Source organism: Taudactylus pleione, unplaced genomic scaffold (genome assembly GCF_031769625.1).
Source record: "Taudactylus pleione unplaced genomic scaffold, aTauple2 ptg000265l, whole genome shotgun sequence".
Classification (NCBI taxonomy): Eukaryota; Metazoa; Chordata; class Amphibia; order Anura; family Myobatrachidae; genus Taudactylus; species Taudactylus pleione.
In genome coordinates this window covers 9682553-9705239 of record NW_028284667.1, presented here as the reverse complement: position 1 = coordinate 9705239, position 22687 = coordinate 9682553, and the positions used below count along the sequence as shown (strand labels likewise).

The window sequence follows — 22687 nt, the reverse complement described above, 5'->3', positions numbered from 1 at the left end:
GGCTATCCTAAACATGTGAGAGCCAGATAGTCAATATGATTCAGTTCTCATATCATAACTTGTTACTGAACCGAGCAAAAACCGAACCGCTCATCTTTAATGTAAAGCAGTGGTTCCCAACTCCAGCAGGGGCGTTAAAAGTAGGCAGGGTCAGCTGCACATTCGGTAGGGAGAGAGTTCTGCTACTTAGTGGCAGCAGCCTCTCTCGCTATTATTATTATTACATTTTATTTATAGGGCGCCACAAGTGGTCCGCAGCGCCGTACATACAGTACACAGAACATTACATTACAATACAGTAACCAAAATATAAACAGAACACAAGTACAGCTCTGAAGGTGAAGGCTGTCATAGAAGTGCTAGAGAAGAAGGCTGTGAGACAGTGGGGAGACAGCTGTGAGCAGGGCTGCGCAGGGCCCAGGGAGGCTACTGAGTAGCAGCAGTCTCCTCTCTCCCCCTGCATGATGTCCACTGTGCTGCTATACAGCAGGGACGTGCTATCAGGGTTGGCAGAGGAGGAAGAGCCTCCCCTGTCATACTCATGAGATTTGATATAAAAATTATTAGAATAATACAAAGAAGATATTTATAACTTATAATCTTCTTTGTTTGTTGTAATAATTTTTATAGTTAACACTCACCAGTTTTGTGGAGCTCTCTAGGACTGCAGGGAGATGAGAGATGAGGAAGCAACAACTCAGCTTTGCTTCTGTATAGTCAGACACTGCTTGCAGAGCTGGGGGCAGAACTACACCAGGGGCAGTAAGCTGCACAGCAAGAGAGCTAATAGAGGCATGCCTCTGAGTATGGGGGGCGTGCCTTGAGCACTGATGGACACCTTGGATGTGTCATAAGTCAGCAGTAGCAAGAGAAGACAGTTATGCAGGTAGGAGAATCAATGGACACTGAAGCTTATTATAGTGAGAGGAGAGTTACAGGAAGTGGGGGGTAAGACAGGCTTCCAGCACTCAGACTCATCTCCATGTGTGCCTCCCCAGCTATTGATCTCACAGCACATCACTGCTATACAGAGTCCTTCAGTAGTGGGCAGGAAAGAAGTGTTAAGCGATCGCACTAATGCTCCCTTCCCTGGATCTGCCCCTGGCTGAGACAGCACAAGGTGCAACCCCTTACCAGCATGCGGCTCAGAGTATTTTTTAGTATTTTTGGGGGGAGGGCCATGTCTCCCACATTTGGCCACACCCTCCCAGTACCCAGGAACATCCCCACTCTCGACGGCCATGAACTTCAGTGTACATAAGGAAATAAGTGGGATAATTACTGACCCAGCAGACAGAAATCCTGAAAACATTACCTGTTGGGGGTATTTGAGGTTTGGAGTTGGGAATCACTGATTTAAAGGGACATGATACATTTTTATTTACAAATTTTAAATTTGAAGATTTTGAAAATGTTATTGATATACAGTTTGAATTTATGGCCTTTGGTCCTAAAAACAAGTACACTTCCATATAATCCTGTGGCTATAAAAAATATTATTTACACTGTAGCTTTAATGTTTTGTTTATATTAGTGAAGATTATCCGTGCAGATGATAATAGATGATAATAGTAGGAGCAGTGGCGTAATGTGGGAGGATCGAGCGAGGCACGTGCCTTGGGTGCCGTCGGACCCGGCGGTGTGGCGGGCGTTGCCGGCCGTAGCCCAGGACAAGTGCAGTTCGCGGCACTACACATTAAAACAAACACGGCCGCGGCAGTGTGTTTGTTTTAGCACTGCAGCCAATAAAAGTCAGACAGACTCGTATTGGCTGCTGCACCCTGGGCTGGAGCCAGGCTGGAGCTTACTCATGAGCTCCATCTTCCGGCTCCCGCAAAGGGTGAAGGGAGAGACGTCATGACGTCTCTCCCATAGTGCCAAGCGGGACAGGAGCAGCGGACAGCGGCGGGCGCAGCAGGAGCGTGGATTCATTTAAATGTAATTTTGTCTGTCTGTGTGTGTCTGCTTGTTTTATGTGTAAAAGGCATTACTACTTGGGGCACTGCATAGGGGGCACTATATAAGGGGAACTATATATTGGGCACTGCATTAGGGGCACTACTGGGAACCCTATATAAGCCTGGCTACTATATGTTAAGGTCACTACTGAGGCACTGCATAATGTGCACTACAACAGGGGGCATTGCATAAGGGGTACTACTACTGGGGCACTGCATAAGGGGCACTGCTACTGGGGCACTGCATAAGGGGCACTGCTACTGGGGCACTGCATAAGGGGCACTACTACAGGGGGCATTGCATAAGATGCACTACTACTGGGGGCACTGCATATGGGGCACTACTACTGGGGGCATTGCATAATGTGCACTACAAGAGGGGGCATTGCATAAGGAGTACTACTACTGGGGGCACTGCATAAGGGGCACTGCTACTGGGGCACTGCATAAGGGGCACTACTACAGGGGGCATTGCATAAGGGGCACTGCTACTGGGGACATTGCATAAGGGGCACTACTACAGTGGGCATTGCATGAGGGGCACTACTACTAGCAGCACTGCATAATGGGCACTACAACAGGGGGGCACTGCTTAAGGGGCACTACTACTGGGGGCAATAAGGTGCATATGGAATGGAAAGGAATGTTCCCAGAGTGACGAGAAACGGTGGTGTCATGCTTTTAGTGGCCATGTCCCTTGCACATAGGGGGGTGCTCCATTTTTCATCTTGCCCTGGGCTCCAAATACCCTAGTTATGCTAGTGAGTAGTAGTAGTAATAAATAAATAACTGTACTTTGGATCCTGGCAGAATAAACACAGAACAAGAGCTTGTGAAACCTATAACAGTGCACAATATGGAAGTTTATTTTTGCTTATTTACTTTTTATACTGTACTGGAGTTAATCATGTCTGTATAGTGTTTTTTTTTTACTAATAAAACATACTTCTTAAAATGGTCTTTGTTGTGTTAAAATTAATTGTCACTGATGCTAAAAAATCAAAAATATGTTCACATTATATATTCTTGAATTATAGTCCATTGATTGGCAATCACATTACTAGAAGTTATAGAAGATATTAATGCTCAGGGCAGGTTATCCTCAGAATTAAGTTAAATCATATTTGAGACATAACTTACTGTACATGCTAATTTAATTATCTTGTAAAAACAATTATGGGCTTGAATGAACATATATACACAGACATTTTCAAACGTAAAGCATAAAGCAGTCAACAGCATCCATTGAACAAAGGGCTCTATTATTCATTGCATCATTAATTTCATATAATAAGAAAAATACTGAAAATTCACATTTAATCAAGTAAGAAGCTGTTTAGTAGTTTCTGTATATCTCCCAGCCTCTAAATTCTTTATGAGGCCAAGAAGTGGAAATAATGTATTTTCCAGAGACAGAAGGAGGTGGGAGACTTACTGCTAGCAGTGGAATATCCAGGGGAGCAAAGGGCGAAAATAGGAGTAAATTTTTTGTCTGTTTTACAGTAAATGTACTCACACAACTGTGGCAGCACTGTGTAGTCTTATGTAGGAAATGTCCGCTTGGGATCAGGCAGTTCTTCAGATGTAGTAGTGATAGTGTTAGTAGAGTGTCCTAGAGCAATCTTTAGACTTTGGGACACGCTACAAATAGAACAGTTTGGAGGTCAAGGTGAACCCCAGGTAGGGCTCTCAGGACTGTGAGTCATGTGACTGGAGCTTAGGTGTACTATAGGTAGAACTGTGTTCTCGTACACCTATCCCTTTTCTACCATGTGTTGTGAGAAGCCCAGCATGATTCCCGTACTGTGCACTTTTTCCTCAAGTATACTACTTTTTCCTGATACTTTTACCCTCAATCTTGCTTTTTAGTTCGCAAATAGTATGCTAGTTTTTTGATGCAAAGGAATTGGTTTAAAGTCACAAATTAAGTATAATGTTTTATGGCATGAGTCACTCGCATTAGACCTGCGCTGTGTACTTTCCCTCAACTTTGCTACTTTTTCTTAAAACTTGATACTTTTTCCTTCATTGTGTTACTTTTTTCCTCAATGTTGCGTCTCAGTTCGCATATAGTGTACTATGTAGTTAGGATTCGTTGTTTGGCGTGGCTAAGTAGCAAAGTCCTTGGTGGGATAAATGGGGCTATTTGGTGCTCATTAAGGATAAGTATGTGTGGATACATCTGTAGGGAATCCGTCAGTTAACAGTTGGATACTGGCTCTCAAACATTAATATAAGCAGGAGCCAGACCCAGACTTGGAAAAGCTGGATATCAGTGAATACAAGGCTGTAGTCCTCCGTACTGAAAGTGCTCAAAGTCATATTCATGGATTTGGGAGTTTGGAATTGCAGTTTGATGGGGAATAGTTAAAGATGCAGAAGATGGGTCCAGAATCTACTGATTATATTATTAAAAAGTTCTGCCCCCATTTCATAGGTTGAGCAAGAAGGCCAAGTAAGCCAAGATTTATTTTAGAGGGAGCATTCACTCCCTCTACTTCCACCCTGGCTATTACACAATGCAAACCAAAATGACTGTTGGATATAAAACATGGATTGACGTCACAGAGAGAGGATTTATTTCATATGTGTTGGAGATGTATTGTCTCCCCATTCACAGCTAATTGTTCTTAATAAGAGTCCTGCTATGCTTAGGGTAGTACATGTGACTTAAAGATAATTTGCAAAGTTAATAATTGTGTGTATTGCTGCTTTGCAGTATTATGGGTATGGGTTGCGTGTTCTCTACCTCAGGATTAAGAAGCCAACATCACCAGAACACACCTCTTCACTCAGTGAAAGATCTTGACATTTTCCAACATTGCCAAGAACTACTGATCCCCCCTGGTGGTTTATGTATGACACTGCTGTATCATAGTCACAGAGAATACCAAGGTTTTTTTTTCTAAAGATAAGTCTGAGCTTGAAGCAGAGCACTGAGCACTGCTCAGTTATAGAAAGTCCAAAAGTGGAATCATGCAAACAAAATCACCTTGAGACAGGATGCTATTCTGCCCATCAATTTCATGCAATGGAGGACTGATACATTTCTGCATGGCCACAATTTTTATCCTCCAGCATAAAAAAGAGGCTGTGATGCTTTTCCTTTATGTTTATGGAGATGGGAAATTCAACCTGCTACATGGTATTTATGACAGAACAGACTAAGAGCTGTGTTCATGACATCATCGCCCAAAAAGGACAAAGCATCCTGGCATGATCTACTGTACCAAGTTCAAAAATTCTTGAAGCACTGGATTACAGCTTCTCACTCAGCTGTTCAGTTCACTTCTTGACTAGCTAGCTCAAGCAGTTGAGAAGACCGATCTGAGAGAAGCAATGGCTGTGACAATGATGGAATTAACAATCCCCTTACACTTCCTATCAGAGTTGCCACATTAGGTATTGGGATGGTGGTAGATTTAGCAAGCCATACAATGGGGGCATCCATGGGCAAAGGAGTATTTCAGGTGTGGTGGGTTCTCCCATTTACCCATGTCGTCTTCTGAGAAGGGATAAGGGGAACCTTCTCAGGACTTGATATCACCAATCCTGCCTTTGACAGGTATTCCCTAGATATTCCGTTAAGTTAGAAATGGATAGTAGGTGGACAGTGTATTTTGTTTTCCTTTTTAACAATGTATCCCCTGGGACAAATACTGTTTCACTGGATCCTGAAGTCCCAGGAATCTAAATTTATATACATACTTTCAGGGCTATTTTTCTGGAAATATAGGTTTAGGAGCTGTATACATATACAATACAGTTTAACTATTTAAAATAGTACACAAAACAACATATCTAAGCCCTCAGATTCAGAGCAGCATTATATAGTACTATGACTCCCTCATCAAGGGCACAAGCCCTTAGTTATCATGACAGCACATTGTAACAAACATTTGCCCACTCAGCATGGCTTTCTTTAGGGAATTACAGCATTGTAAAATAAAAACACAGCTTACAGTACAAAATAATTGACATTTTATTGTACAGTTATGACCATCGACAAATACCTGAAAATTTATTTATGATCATTTAATGATATGTTTTTTTCATTTAACTATTTCAGCTAATGTTGTTTGGATAATACATATGGTACAATAAAATGTGACCAACAGCAGTTTGTTAAGGACTTGTTACTAATGGGATGTGAATGGGTACATAGCATAAATACTGGTGAGAGGAAGGAATTATTTTACATAATTAGTTAGGAATTATTTTACACCTTATTTTTTCCATTAGGTATGTTGCTATCATAAAAAAAATTTTTTAAATCCATATGTTATTAAATCCATGTATTTATTTTAATGCACAAAAGCATTTAAAAAAACAGCAACATAAAAAGTTCAATTAAATCTTTCTGAAATAGAGTAACTTTTTTTCTCTGACCTCAGGTGGACCTTCTGAAGGAAAATTAGTCCCTGGAGACCAGATCATTATGATAAATGAGGAACCAGTTAGCAGTGCTCCAAGGGAGCGAGTGATCGACCTTGTCAGGTACCTGAAATGTTTCTACTATTCATTCATTGTACCCAGCAAGAGCCTTTAGCCTGTGGCCACCACTAATAAAATATTAACGCACAGTAGGACGTATGTTTCTTTTGCATTACTTATTCAGCTCGCTGAATTTGTGTGAATTTAAATAAAGTGCATATGACATGTACATTTCAATCTTTTATACCACGTGTGTCAAATGGAAAGTCACAAAGTCTGGCACTTGCAAACTTTTAGCCAGTAAGCTCCAGGCAATATATGTGAATTTCCAAAATGATGTACCACAAGACAGTGGACGTCTATGACAATTTGTCACATATTGGCTATTAAGAATATATTTCTGTTTATCCACACACAGCAGCTACAAGCTGTCATTTATCAATCAGGCAACGGTGATGATGAATCATAATAATAAGACAGTTAAGGGAAAAACTCAGACCTCCCAAATATTTACAGTAGGAAAATGCCAGCACTTTCAATACAGTAGTTTTCCCTGTGTTTTTTGTCCCTTAAATAGCAGTTCTACTATAAGAAATAAAAATAGTTTGAACAGATACTTTATTACTCACCACATTAAAAAAATCTGTCTCATCATCAGCTTCACTCTTGCAGATGTATAATAGTCTTACACCATCCTTCTTTTTTATTTAGCAAAGAAAGTTAAACCATTCATAATGGATTCATTTAGAAATCTGGACTATTGTAGAGATGTTTGATTACCCCAAGAAGAAACCAAAATATCCTCATTATCTAACAAAAAATGTGTGTTACTTCATTTGTAATTTGTTAATTGGTTCCTCTGACGGTCCCCTCAAAAAATAATGCATTTATTGACTTCCTCAATATGCCAGTAAGGAAAACATAATGCCTGCTAATGGCTTCCGTAAGCACCGCCATCACTCTCTGTGAGTGACAGCTCAATGTCATGTTGAGTTAGACACGATTGTGCCCCAAAACACAGGTGTAAAATGATTTAACTCAAAAAGCTGCAATTATATGCATACTGTATGTAAAGGTTCAACTATAGCAGGATGCTTGCAGGAGCATATGGTCCGGGTTTATGTTAGGCATACGTCTCATACACGGACTTGTATGTTTTTAAGTTTTTGTTTTGCTTGTGAAATATGTATTCATTGTTAGGCTTCAATACAACTTAAACAAAAAACCATATAGAATAAAGCACGTAAAACAATCCAATTTGTGTGAAAAAATGCACAAGCACAAGAACATAATACATTCATGAGCAAGGAAAGCACCTATTAGCATCGACCTATTAGCGCCATGTTTCCAGATATCTGCACACACGCACAAAAGAAATCACAGGGAAAATGGTGCGGGCGACATTTTCCCAAATATTGCCATATGGGCAGTAGATTCTGGCAATTGGTACTGCTGGAATCTGCACACAGGCCGTCCCCTATCTTGATCCGCCCCTGCTGGTGTATGAGTTCCCGTCTCCATCTGTTAAAAAATATACAAACTTGTCCTTACTGTACCTAGTTTAGAAAGCCCCGTCCTTCAAAATCCAGCCTCTCCAGTCACAAGCAGTGATAGCCATCAAAAAAACACAGTGTGCAGTCAGGTTTTCTGTCGGTGGCCCTGACCGTGGCTTTTTGCAGCTCACTGCCTTCCCAGGCTAGTAATGCAGGGAGGAATGAATAGTGCGGTTGTGAATTAACTAGTTAAGAAATCATTTTCATCCTATTTAAAATTACCCAATCATAGAAAATTATATTGAGCTTGCCTATACAATATTAGCTTGGGAGACATAAAAAGTTGTTCTGTTTGAAACTACAGTAGAAATGAGATAATGTTCAATGGTTTGGTTGACTACTGTATTTTTGTTGATTTAATAAATGAAACTCGATTTATATATTGGGCGAACAGTTGTTTTTGTCACACTGAATCGATAATCTAATTCATACAGAAAAATAAATTTAAACAGACAATTTGAAGTTATACAAATGTTATACAATGTTACAGCTGCTATCATGAGTTCAGTGTGGGTGTGTACTATGCTCAGGGGTTCAGATGAAAACAAATGCAAAGCAGAAAGGTCCTACTGTTGTGCTGCTAGAACCATGTGATTGAGTGATATAACGCTGCCATACAATTGATACTTGAGGGTATATTTACTAGAAGGCAGATTTGCTGTATTGGGCATTTTTCAGGCGGTTTTGAAATCTGCTCATTTACAAAACAGCAAACCGATAAGAAACCAACCAAATTACCAACTTTAGTACACAATAGAAAATATGTTTTTAGTTGCAAGAATAGAAACCCTGGATTTACTATGCATCAGGTTTAGGACCAGCTACAAGCCCACAGCAAACCTGCCCAAATAATATACATTCCTTAAGTGACTTGGTGCGCAGCACTGCACAGATCAATATGATCTATGCAGGCTTCATTTTAAAGATTATAAATGGAGTCCCCCCAAATCATTAACCAGTCCTGGGCCTCTGAGCCTAGGCTGGTATTGGAAGATAGGTCCTCCCTATTTTCCAATAACCAGCACTAGGCACAACCAGCTGGAGCAGCTGACGCTTTAGCAGGGGGACACACAGTCTGGTGTTCCCCTGCCATAACAGCAACCAGCTCCAAACTGATCAGCCCAGTGCTGGAATCCCTAGAGAAGTGGGGAGCCCCTAAAATATGTGGTCCCCCTCCCAAAGGACAACCAACCCTGGACTGAAAGCTCAGGGCTCTTCTATGCACCCCCTGGACTTTGGGTGCACTGGTAATAGTGTAAATAAATGGTTAAATAATATTGTTTTTTACATGTGGACTACAGGTCCCAGCAAGGCTGCCCAGGTATGATGGCACTTGTCAAACCACATGTGCCAGCATGCCAGGACATCAAGGGCAACAAAATTAAAAATAGAAATGTCACTGCCAAAGACAAGAAAAAATAGTGTCAGTATTGCAAACATATTGCAATTCTAAAGCTGCATACACACTGATTGGTTGGAATGAAAATCTAGTAACGTATGGGAGTAACTGATGATCAGCAATTTGCTCCTAAATGCCAGAAAACAGAAGAAAATGGTCGTCAGACAAGTTTGTTAAATGTTTGATCTAAACAATTTGTTCAAACAATAGTTTTTATCCATTTTCCGGTGTTTGGGACCAAATTGCTGATCATCAGTTACTCCCATACCTTACCAGATTTTCATTCCAACCAATCAACTAGTTGGATGGTTGGACAGAAAATCTTTATGTGTGTATGCAGCTTCAGTTGCCAACTATTTTAGGCCCTGACATACTGAATGTAGAGTGTAGACCAAAAGCGCAATAGGTGCTCAGCATGTCTGTGTTCTTGCTGTTTTAAATGGGATGTAGTTAGGATATAGGCAGGTGCTATCCTGCCCGCTGATATCCTGACAGCCAACATCCCAACATGGGACTAAAGGTAGGCATCCAAATCCTGACACCTATCATTAGCCCCACTACTAAATCCTGACACCCGGCTTACCGAACGAAGGTAAGCTGGGTGTCTTAGCATGTAGCCGCGGGGGGGGGGGTTGCATTAGGGGCCCCAGGGGGACTTACAGTTAGGCACCCCCTGGGAGGGTAAGTGGGGTTAGTGTAGGGAAAGGAGGGGTTAGGGTTAGGCACCACTAGGGGCGGTTAGGGCTGGCACCCCCTCCGGGAGGGTTAGGTTTAGGGTGCGGAGAGGGGTGGTTAGGGTTAGGCACTAACGGGGAGAGGTTAGGGTTAGGCACCCCTAAGGGAGGGTTAGGGAGCGGAGAGGGAGGGTTAGACTACTTACCTGATGCTTTCGGGATTCTGATCCATCGGCTGCCGCTGACTTTATTTGATCTGGCGGCATTACATCAAGAGCATCGCAACCATCGGGCTTGCGACGAGACCCTTGTGGTAGGGTCTTGTGGCTGCAAGCCCCAGAGAGCTTTCGGCTCAAACAGAGCCGAAAGCTCTCCCACTGACATCACTTGTGATGTCAGTGGGGCCGCCCCCAAATGGTAGACGTTCTCATGGGAACGCCTCTGTCTGGGCAGCCACCCCCCCGGCCCGCCCACCAAAGGGGGCGTGCTGTCACTCAACATCGACAGCACGCACCCTTTGGTGCGAGACCCGGAGCAACGGATTGCCCGTCGCTATCCGGGTCTCGCGCATGCGCACGACTGAGCCGGCTCGGTCGTGCACATGCGCTCTGGGCCACCATCGACCCGGTTGCGAGCGCCCAGCTCTTGCGACCGGGTCTGAATCAGGCCCTAAGTTCACATGAATACACATTTCCGATGCCTTTTCTTAAAAAAAAAAATATATTGCTTTGTACCAATTGCAAAAATCACTGTAATAATGTGATTAAATCGAAGCAGCCAATTACTATACAGATGCATTCAGCCAATCAAAAGTGGCTGCTGAATAATGTCCTCTTCAGTTTGCATTTTGCAAGCAGTCATGCAAGTGATCTGCAAATAAACAGGCGCATTTGGTTTTATAATGGTCAGCATATGATGCATTTTGCACTAACATGCACTTACAGTACATTGGTGGTACTTACACGCCCCCTCCAACCATTGTTCTTTCTCTCTTTGGCCTTAAGAGCCATATGTCTCTTAAGCTGTATGTGAAAGGATGCTTAAAAGTTTTTGATACATAGTTTCAAAAAATAATAATTTGTGGGGAGCAAATGCGCAATTTTCATTCTCCTCCCACTCTAAGCCCCAATGCTCTTTGGACCTCATTTAGAGTCGGTCGCGAGCGCCTATGCGCTCGTAACCGACTCGATTGTTTGGCCTGCGCATGCGCAGCGGCCGCACTGCGCATGCGGAAGCCCTGGAGCGACAGAGAAACTGACACCTGAGGTGTCCATTCAGAATGCAAGCGGCGGCCCTGATTCTGTGCGACCGCTTGCATCTAACGACCGCCTCTGAATGAGGTCCTTAATACCATCATTGACTTATTTATTTTATTTTACTTATTTATTTTTTATTGTTCACTTATCAGTAGTGCTTTACAATTGGGAACAAAAGAGTAAAAAAAAAAGATTGGGTAAAAACAGACAGAAGTAAGAAGGCCCTGATCACAAGTTTACAATCTATATATCATAATACAATGTATACTCTAGGTTACGGACTATATTAGACACCATTTCCTATCAAGCTTAAAATATATGGCATTCTGAGAACAGAGTGACTTGTACAAGGTGAAAAGGAGCTGACTCTTTCTGTTGAATACAACAGTGTAATCATACAGTGTTACTTTATTGAACATATGTTACAGTCTTTAACTTGAGATATGATTATACTTAATGAAGCAATTTTCAACATCAAAACTGTTCCATCCCAGCTTGAAAATATACTTTGCTTCTTCATAAACATCTGCTCTAGAACTGAAATAAATCTCTGGAATTTGCTGGTTATCCTATTAAGTAATGCTACAACAATGTCATATAGTACTAACATAGTTTTCAAAACTAATAATATCATTACATGAACAATTACGGGAAGAATAAATACTAATATAAGAAAATATCACTGTGTCATTTATAAGGGAACAAAGTCACAACTGTACAATTTATGTTATAAATAGTAAATTTTTACATTCGCAATTTGTATTTCGACGTCAGCAAAATTCTGCAGTATTTGCATTTTGCTGCATTTTCTTATCTATTTTAAGCTCTTATGTCTCTGTTTACATCATTGTAAATTATATATAAAAGGTCTCTCTCTGAGACCAATTTACAGACGTACAGTACAGTGTTTTGGATCTGTGCACAGCACTTTATGTAAAGCTATACACAGTACAGTAATTGCAGGAATAAACAAAGTCATTCAGTCATTTTTTTAAAAGATATTTTCCCTGTAGATAGAATTATTTTGAGAGCTATGTACATCCCATAGGCATGTGTAACATGATATTGCGTACTGTAAGGTAAGGAATGAGAACAGGTCAGTCTGGTTAAGTATACACTGCTATAGCTACAAAACAGAGACCACTAGAATGATAATATATATATATTGTGTGATCCTAGCTGTCCAGAATTAATATGCCTGATATTAGTTGTATCTCGTACCTAAAAGACTGCTCTTGTGAGTATAGTAAAAGTGACTAATAAATTACACTCGGGAACAGGCAATCTGTTGCCAGGGATTTAAGAGTCAATTTTCATTAATTTTATGCTCCTGACCATGAATATGCCATGCTTATTTTTCAATTGGCTATAGTTTTTGAGATATGCATATGTCTTTAATATTTATGAAAAATGTAATTAAACAATGTTAAATAGTTTAAAAAGATAAATTTTTTTATTTTGATTAAATTTGATTCGTAAAATGTTATAAAAAGACACAGGCTAATTACATACATAAGTGTTAGGAAGCTATGAGAACCATTTTTGGTAGGATTTTCGTTGTATTCTTGTTGCGGGCAGTCCCTCTGCAGACTCCAAGAGTAATCGGCCATCATGTGACGATCCCACCTTCCTTGATATCTTTCTTCCATTACATGAATATCCTGGTGGAACCGTTCACCCTGTTCTTCACTTAAATCTCCTAGATTGGACGGGAAGTGATCTAAATGGCTGTACAAAATATGTGCTTTAATACTCATGTTGGCACCTACTTTCTCAAAACATTTTAGCATGTTGTGGACTAATTAATGATAGTTGTCTGCCTTGTGATTGCCTAAAAAATGTTGAATGACACATAACTCAGCCATGCTTCAGATTCAGTTTCAGTCATAGATGTGGTAAAATTCGAATCCTTCATCAGTTTCCGTATCTGTGGGTCATCAAAACTTTCTGCCCTTAATTTTTCAATACTAAGAAATGGAAATGTTTGACAAATATATGTTAAACAATCGTCTGACTTGTCCAATGCTTTTACAAATTGTTTCATTAAACCCAGTTTGATATGGAGAGGGGGCAGTATGATTTTTTTTACTGTCAATTAAGTGCTCCTGAATGATGTTGGCTTCTCCTACAGTTATAACTTCTCTTGGAGGCCATACGGTTTGCTGCCAGTACTTTTGTTTTGCACGACTATCCCATAAGCATATGTGGCAAGGATACTTAGTATTTCCACTTTGCTGCGCAAGTAGAAAGTTTAAAATTTTTAAATAGACACAAACAGACCACTGATGCTGAGAATATGCATTTTTTTTCTAAGACTAACTTGATATTTTCATACTGTTCTTTAAGTGTTGTTGAATGATCTATAGGAATCGACGCAAATTTATTCCCATTGTGCAGTAATACACATTTTAAGCTCCATTTAGAACTATCCAAATAGAGCCGCCAGTCTTCTGCTCAATATTATGGTAAGCCCATCATCTGGAGAAGTTCTGGAATTTTGTTGCAATAACAAGATTGTTATCTTGGCTAAAGAACGGCAGTATGGCTTGCTCTCTATTTCGATATGACGTTATAGTAACATCCGGCTCAAGACAGTGCTTTTCTTGAAGTCTGGATGCTAAAAGCGCAGCTCCTTTTTTCAATAAATTCAAGTCACTAATTAAATCATTTAGTTCCTTTTGAGAAAATTAGTTTGGAGTAGAGGAACTTTCTTCAAACTCACTTTCATCTGTGTTGTCACTTGCACTGGATGAAATTAATATTTCCACATCATTACATTCAACTTTGCACAAAGAGCTGAATGATGGTACAGGTGAATGTTCGCAATGTGGTATTGGTTGTTTTGCAGAATTCATACTTGGGTATTCCCATTTGTGTTTCTTAAATCGATTCATACCATTCACATTTACAGCACAAAAATACAGTCACTCAAGTGATCTTTTGGCTCACAGCACATCATAGGTATGCCGAGATTAAGTCCTTTTCGATCAATTTTAGTCCAATTGTGGAGTGATTCCACGCAGGTTTTACAAACTTTGTGAGGCGCCAAATCTTGTCTTGCTGGCTTATGTGACATCCAAAATAAGCCTGATACGCTTGTTTTACGAATACAGTAATATTTTTTCTTTCTTTTGCAACACTAGAGTATATTTGCCACAAATATAACAAAAAACATCAGGGTTGTTAGTACACCGTCTCTGAGAAGAACTAATTTTATATGGCAAAAACATTTTGTTTCACACATTCAGTGCTAACTCCCAACAAAAGCCAAGAACGTACAAAACAAAACAAGCCCAAACGGTGGGAAATTTGTTGTGGTGGGACACAGAGAGGGCCGAACAAAGGAACAGGAGGTGTGCTAACTGCGTCACTCAGTCCTCTCTGTTGCTCCTCTCTGTATGCTGGGAGGAGGCGTGGCTGTGATCTGAGGATGTCCCAGCAGGCTCAGCAGTTAGTGAGGAGATATGAATGTGTTATGTGTCTCAAACGTGACTACCAGCTACATGATCACAAATAAAACAAATTTGTGTTTTTGTTGAAAGAGGGTTGTTGTTAAAAAAGCAAAACTAAGTTGATTCTGTGAAGTAAAGCAGGCCTAGACTAGTTCAATTGGAGAAAATAATTTTGTAATTTTTCATTAATTTGAAAACGAGCCAATTCAGCTATAGCGAAGATCTAATGGGAAAATTGGACCTGCGAGTACTCTCAATCCGATCTTAACTCCTTGCCAAGAAAAAAAATATTTTTTTGTTCCCCAGTGTTATTTTAGATATTTCACTCATCTAAGTCAAAAACCTACACTAACTTTAAAGCCATAAGAATAAGGGAGTGTTATACGTCAACAGTCATAATGTCGACATTTACCACATCTAAATTCATCATGTGTAAAGTGATGAAATGTCAAGTGTTGACATGTTAGCATGTTGGTATATTGTCCCTGGTGGCCCAGCAGTGACTTATCTGCTCCTGACAGCTGCAGTAGCCCCAGTGCAGCTTCCGGGTCTCCGCAGTCATGTTACTGTGACTTCCAGGTCAGAGCTGTGTTCCTACGGCCTTCCGGTAAGTAACTCTCTCCTATCTGATTATAATTCTCTCCTACTGATGTCCACATTATGTATATCGACATTTTGATTGTTGACCTTTAGACTACATCCCAAATAAGGGATCTGGTTATCATAGTAGTTCAGTGTTCACATTCTGTATAGCTGCATATTGCAGTGATAACGCAGTATGCCCCCGATTTATCAATGCTACCCTAACGCTGCCAGAGATGAGTTTAGACAATAAGCATGCTGATCAGGCATGCACAGTCACACTTGACCCATTGAAGTGTATAAGTATCACCATCACAAGATACATTGTGCATATACGCACTATGTGGACATGGTAACCAATGAAAATAGAAGGACCACAAGAAAAATTAGTAATTTCTCTGCAGTATCCCTCTTTCTAAATATTAGGAAGCAGTGATAAACCATTTTTGTGGCAAAAACTGCCTTATAAATGGATACCTGCCAGAGATGATTTTCTTCCTTGATGGCTTGTTTTATACTGTAGGTCTTCTTTCTCCCCATGTGTGCATCTGTCTCTTTAGTGTATATGTTCTAATTCCAACTGCAGCCCAGGCTCACACATGAAAGTGCTTCCAGTTACCCACTACTGCTCTTCAATTACAACTTTCAGAGATCAGCAATGGAGAAGATGCAGCTTAAATTTATATATACAGTATATAAAAAATATATATATTTCAAATTTAATAAAATATATTTTTAATGATATAATCTGTTAGGAACATTGTGAAATGACAATAACAGACCAGATAATGTGGTGGTACAAGTACCTCCGCAATACTTGTTAAATAGACTTCCCCATGCAAACATTTGGAAAAAACACTGTGGTAATCCTGCATTCTCTAGTCTCTATTGTAATAGTGCCCAGGGCCGAGGGTACATACTGTATGAATGACCCAGGTGATACTTAAACAACTTGTCTAGGCCCTTGTAAGAGGCCTCCAACAAGCCCGGACCCAGTAATTAATGGAGTGCCAAGGTTGGGGTGGGACCAATGGAAACTACGAGTGACAGCTTTGGCAGCAGAGTCCAAGGCAGAGATAAGGGTGGAGTTGTAAAGGGATAAAGCCAGGTTAAGGAAATTAACTGTGGAGATGTGGGATATAAATGCATCAAGTGTGCTGTGGTTGCGAGTACTTAAGGTGGACTTGGGGGTGGGAGGAGGAGACAGGAGTAAAGAAAGGCTAAAGGAGGAAAAAATGGTCAGAGAGAAGGAAGGGAGAGTTTGTGAAGTCATTGATTTTACAACATTTGGAAGAGTGAGTGACCAGGGGAATGATCACTGGAGTGTGAAGGTGAGGAGGTCCATTGAGTGAGACCAATAGAGGAAGAGAGGGATAGGAGTTTGGAGACATAATTGTTCATGGGATTGTCAATAGGGATGTTGGCGTCCCCCTGGATTAGGAAAGAAAGGTTACAGGAGAGAATGTGCGGGAGCCATGGAGCAAAGTTTTTAAAGAAGTGGGAGGTGGGTCCATGAGCACAGTAGATGACTGCCACGTGAAGGTGGAAAGGGTTGAACAATGGAAATGTTTGTGGATGCGAGCCAGTTTGTTACAGCTGTGCCTGGTGTTCCAGAGGGGGTGTGGATGAGTTTGGCAGGGTCACTGATATGTAGTGGTTGTCTACCATACAAGAAGGGTGAACTAGAGTAGGAGAGTGTGGTGATGTGCTGAGCAATTTGTGCAGAAGGGAGACAGGGTGGAGTAACACAATATTAGGGGGAAGGTGGGGGTGGGGGAGTCAAGAGTGGAAGGGGAGAGAGTAGTAAGAGGGAGCATGTGGAAAGCAGAGAGTGATACAAACAAGTACAGATGGGTCCTCGTCTTTGCTGCAGTCTTGCCAAGCAGACCCTCTTGGCGCACCTGGTCCTATGAGACTCTGCTAGCACCGGGCGTCTTTTTTTTTAACTTTATCTACCGAAACTGCATCGAGGTCGCAATGCGATGTGACTAGAATACAACAGAAGACTGCTCATTAATTTAATATGTGACACTTGTATATCTGTGCACGACTAACAGGGCAATTCAATTTGGAGCGAAAAGTCAGTTTTTGCGATAATTTCACACCGATGACGTCATTTTCGCTGGTTTTGGTTTTACACCATATTCAATTTCAAAGACTTTTTGCAGGTTCGAAAAGTCTTTGACAAAAAACGGGGATAACTTTTCACCACTGAATAGGTGGCGAAAAAAAGTGCAGAATCGGGGTTTAGGGGTGCAGGCTTAAAAAAATAGCCTGCATCCTGGGAATGTCATTTTAAAATAAACTGTGTCAAAAAAAGTTTTAAAAAAAAATAGGGACACCCCAAAAAAGTTATTGAAAATTTGGGGTGAAAAAAAAAAAAGGGAAAAAAGTGTTTAAAAATAGGGAAATAGGTTCAGGGCTATTCTGCAAGTTTGTGGCAGGTGTTTTCTAGCATAGGCTATTAGCGGCAGGTGCATATTTGCAGAATTTTTTAATAAAGACTTTAGGGACTTAAAAATATGCTAGTACCCATTTTCATGTACCCCAAATTTGATGGGACCACTTAAAAAAATGAAAAAAAAAACCTATAAGTGCTCTTCTGCATCACTTCTTCAATGTCGGGAAAAAAATACCTGCGGCCGCTATTTAAATCCCCAACTTTCATTTGCAGGCTAAAACGGGATAGTGATCCCCCATGTTTTTACAGTTTTAGGGGGTCCTACAATTTATTCCAGGTAAATTTCGTTTTTTAACGCTGATCCTACTTCGCCGGGTCCCGTTTTCGTAGCTTTCAAATTGAATACGGGGATAAAGTGGGCGCGCGCCCGATACTTTATCCCAGGAAAATCTCTGATGTGGAGCAAAAAGTCCAGCACGGACTTTTCACTCTCATTTTGAACTCCCCTCTTAGTCTTTCAATCAGCATATGAAGTACTGTGATGCAGCGGGCACAGCTTATTTCCACTCCAAGTTTAATTTTCAGTCTCAGTTGCAAACAGATATATAAGTGTCACATATAAAATTAATCACCACAGTCTCCTGGTGCACATTGCGAGTTAGACACATTTTTGGCAAAAAAGATGCCCGACGTTGGCAGAGTTGCACGGGACCTGGCGACTCACTAAAGCCAGGCATATTGCACTGCATCATGTATTGAGGCTAGATGAGAATGGACACATCTGTATGGCAAAATGGGATTGGAGATAAAGAGGTAGGTGGATAAGAGTACATAATACTAGTAATAAAAGCACGGTGGAGTACCACAGAGTGAGGAGGGATGGCATGGACTAGTAAGGGGAGGAGGGTGGATGAGGGGAGGAGGTGATGTATGTTGGGACGTACAGTAGGGTGGATGCACCGGGTGGAATGGATGGAGTAGTAGATCAGAGTTGGGGGCGGTAGGTGAGGCACAGTAATAATGAATCATATAAGTACAGTAATACTACACCAGGGATGATATAATCTGTGGGAAGATATTAACACTTATGTGAGTGGAGGAGAGTAAGGTAGCAGTAAGGGGGTAAACTGAAGGAGATAAATACAATTGCTGTGCTATGTGAGGCATAAACAACATACAGTAAAATATAGCAAGGGTGAGAAAAACATAAGCAAGATATTAGTAAAATATTACCATAGATGCATTGGGAATTATGACTTGCCCTACTAAGTGCCTAAGCAGCAAGTTTTATTATAATATATTCAAGACCACCTAGAAACTAACCACTGCTAGTTTGCCAGATATGCCAACTGCATAAGGTTATTTGGCATACAGGGTACTGATTCAAGGAGGTTGAATCATCTATGTTGTAATGAGGTCCTGTGCAGTCATATTCATGTACTAGTTAAAAGTTATGTCAGAGATATTAGACTATATTATAGATGACTTGAAGTAATATGCCCGGGGACAGATAATACACCAAGTAGTTAGCCCTCATTAAACCTGTCTGAATTTGCTGTAAATCTAGATATTTAATTCATGCAGTTACATATATCTATATATATCACATAGATAAACCTATAGGTAATGGGCCAGAGAAGGGTACTCTTAGGGGTATATTTACTAAAGTGCAGGTTTTTAGAAATAGAGATGTTGCCCATAGCAAACAATACGATTCAACTTAACATTTGTCTAGTTCCTTCTAGAAGATAACAGCTAGAATCTGATTGGTTGCTATGGGCAACATCTCCACTTCTAAAAACCCGCACTTTCGTAAATGTACCCCTTAGTGTTTATTAATATCACCATCACATCTTGCTCCTGACATTGTTAGATTTATTTCAAAATCATGTATTCTGAGTAACTGAGTAAAAATGTGCTTCCGAATCAACAGCTAAGTACTCAATTAGGTGGAATGTAATGGAAAACTAATAAACCCTATATATATGCATTCACATAATCTCACTACCATAATATAATTTTCTAATTAAATAAGACAAATTTGCTTAAGGATTTAGTTCAGTACAATAAATGTAAAAATTATGTTGACATTTATTGTACCAAGTAGGATGTTTAATGAAATTCCCCATTCTATGCATCAATTCAGTTTCCCAAAATGAGTGGCTTTGAAGGATTGTTGAATAAATGTGCACTTGTAAATAATTGTGCATTGTGTTCACAACAATTTTAGTCCATTCAATATATATTCATTGGCAAACAATTTATTATGATTATTGTTCATAATTATTAATATATCAGCAACTGGGATATCAACATGTATGTCAGGGCTATGATATGTTCTTTGTTAACACAAACTACTGTACAGTATGTTGGGGTGATGATCTGTAGAGACTTTTAAAATGAAGACTTCTGCTTGCCATTAATTTGTGGTGGGATTTGAACCCAAAACCTCAGTGCTGTGAGGCACACCATCCATGCTACCCATTACACCATCCGTGCTGCCCAACAATGACTATGCCTACAGCACTGGGTGGCTGATTCCGAAATTGAGGCAAGTTAAAAGCGAGAAAGCACCTTGGCAAAACCATGTTACACTGCAGGTGGTGCAGAGAAATTTAGATTTGAGAAGGGTGTGTCCAAACTCAATCTAACTTGAAGTGTCAAAATTAAACTGTCCAGCATTTCTGGGCTGTATGCAAAAGCTGCCAGGGTTTAAGAACAGAAAGAATTGGAGCACTTATTCAACAGGAAGCTAAGCTGGTATTTTTTTATGCATTATTATAACACAATATACATGGCAAAAACAACAATAAAATACAGATATGTTATAGCCAAATGTACAGCCAAAACGACATTAAAAAAATATGTAATAAGTTCAGTTATACTATAGCAGTTTGATAACTAATTAGATACGGTTGCGAGTCGCGACCAATAAACATGGAAACAGCTAGTTTTACAGCAGTGAATCTTCAATGTATTCCTGGACCTATGTCCTTCCACGGAATGACTGTCACAATATTATAATGTTCTATAATAATATAGGGCTCAGTTACCTTTGTGATCCATTGTTAGTGGAACTACAGATCCCACATTGTTGTTAAAGGGCAGTGCAACTGATATATTGATGTGGGCTGAGATGTCACAAAGTATCAGTTAAATCAGAAAATCTCAGTTCCGTCTGCATGAAGACATTGAAGGAGCTGCTGCTAAACTATTATCTTGATGGTAGTGGAAAGGAACTCTAAACGTGGTCTGAAGACTGGTTAGTAGCAGCAGTGTTTTAGAATATGTTGTGCTGCCGGCCAACTCAGTATTGATGTTGCAGTTTAGCTGTTTTCATATATTCAAATTTTATAAAATTTATTCAAATAACCGCAGGTAGGTAAATCTAGAAGCGTTTTTCTGTGATAGCAATGCCTGTTTTTTTCACAAGGGTAGGTAAGATTGTGCATGCACAGGACATAATTTATATTCCAGGTGTCCACTAAGCAATTCAATTCATTAGAAGACTGTTCTGCATTAATCTTTTGTTAACCAAATGGCTTTATATATTTATATATATTAAAATACAATAAAAATACTTCCAAACAGTATATCATCACAAATTTCATAAACATTAATTGTAAATTTAAAGAGTTAAAAAGTTAGACTCCTTATATATACACCATATTTATTAGCTTTAAAGAGGATTTTAATAATTTGTCCAAAATAAAGAACTAGATATTAATATGGTGTTATGCTTGTATTTATAATTGTATTAACCTTTAGGGTAATATGTATATGACAGACTTATTTAACATGAGTTTAAGAGAAAACTAGTCATACTAGTAGATTCAAAAGCAGACAATGACAAGACTAAGAGGCCTATTCATCAACACCAAACGAATAGTTTTAAGGACCTTTTCCTTAATTTACTATTTTTTTGGTATTCATTATTATACCTCACGCAGGAGATATCACTGATATCATCTGGTTAAGTCCATCTGTGTTAATTCCCACAGTCCCCATACTTTAGTTTGGGGATGTAGAAATTAGGCTATCCATGAAATTCCGAAAATTATGTATTTTTCGGAATTTGATGGTGTTGCTGTATGCCATTCTCAGATGGCGTAAAGCCCACGATATTGTACACAGGCTGCCGTCTACACAGATATTATTTTGTGTATCCCGGGCATTGGAATTGTATCAGTTATATTTATTTATTTATTTGCTGTATCATGAATGAACATGATTTGTTTTTTAATGTACTGTGTGCCATGTGGGTTGGGTACGGGATGCCAACGCTCGGGATCCCAGCGGCCAGAATCCCGACATCGGCATTCCGACAGGGTTAGGATACTGACACTTGTCAGTATCCTAACGCTCTCCCTCTCGCTACCTCTGACCCTCCCTTCCCAAGGCCTAGAGCTAACATCCTAGTGCCTAAACTTAACCCTCTCCCCTTAGTGCCTAACCCTAACCATTCCCCTAGTACCTAACCCTCCTCCTAACCCCAGTACTTACCGTTGGGATGCTGGCAGTTGGGATACCGGTGTCAGGATTCTGATAAGTGTCAGGATTCCAGCGCCAGAATTCTAAGCTCTGACATACCGACTGTTGGTATTTTGACCATACTCCGTGCCACATTATACATGGCATAGTAAGTATGTTGAGTTGCAGTACCACACGTCTAACCTTTATTATTTAAGTACTTGTCTTTTATTGTATAGTATGCTGGTCATCAGGAAAAAATAGGAACAACATCTGAAATTACAAGTTAAAACCTTGATCGATGTCCTGCATGTCCATGGCTCCAAAGCATGTTATGGGGAGCTACACATGCTGGATTTAGCATCTGTCACCTGTATTTGGCGCCTCCTCCAGAATCTATTATATTCCCAATAACTTGCCATGTTACAGATTTGTCCCTCGCTTTGATCATCCTCTTTATACGTTTGGTGTGCCTGCTCTCAGTGCAAAGTGCTGCCTCTGTTTAGTT

The 22687-nt window shown here is 40.1% G+C and overlaps 1 protein-coding gene across 1 annotated transcript in view; it reads left to right on the top strand.

The window, feature by feature from the left end:
- The window catches only part of FRMPD4 (FERM and PDZ domain containing 4), a 487596-nt gene that overhangs the window by 373372 nt on the left and 91537 nt on the right, over positions 1-22687 (top strand). The window contains exon 4 of the mRNA XM_088481199.1: positions 6353-6455. Within this exon, the coding sequence (XP_088337325.1) occupies positions 6353-6455 (103 nt within the window). The remainder of the gene's footprint in view (positions 1-6352; positions 6456-22687) is intronic.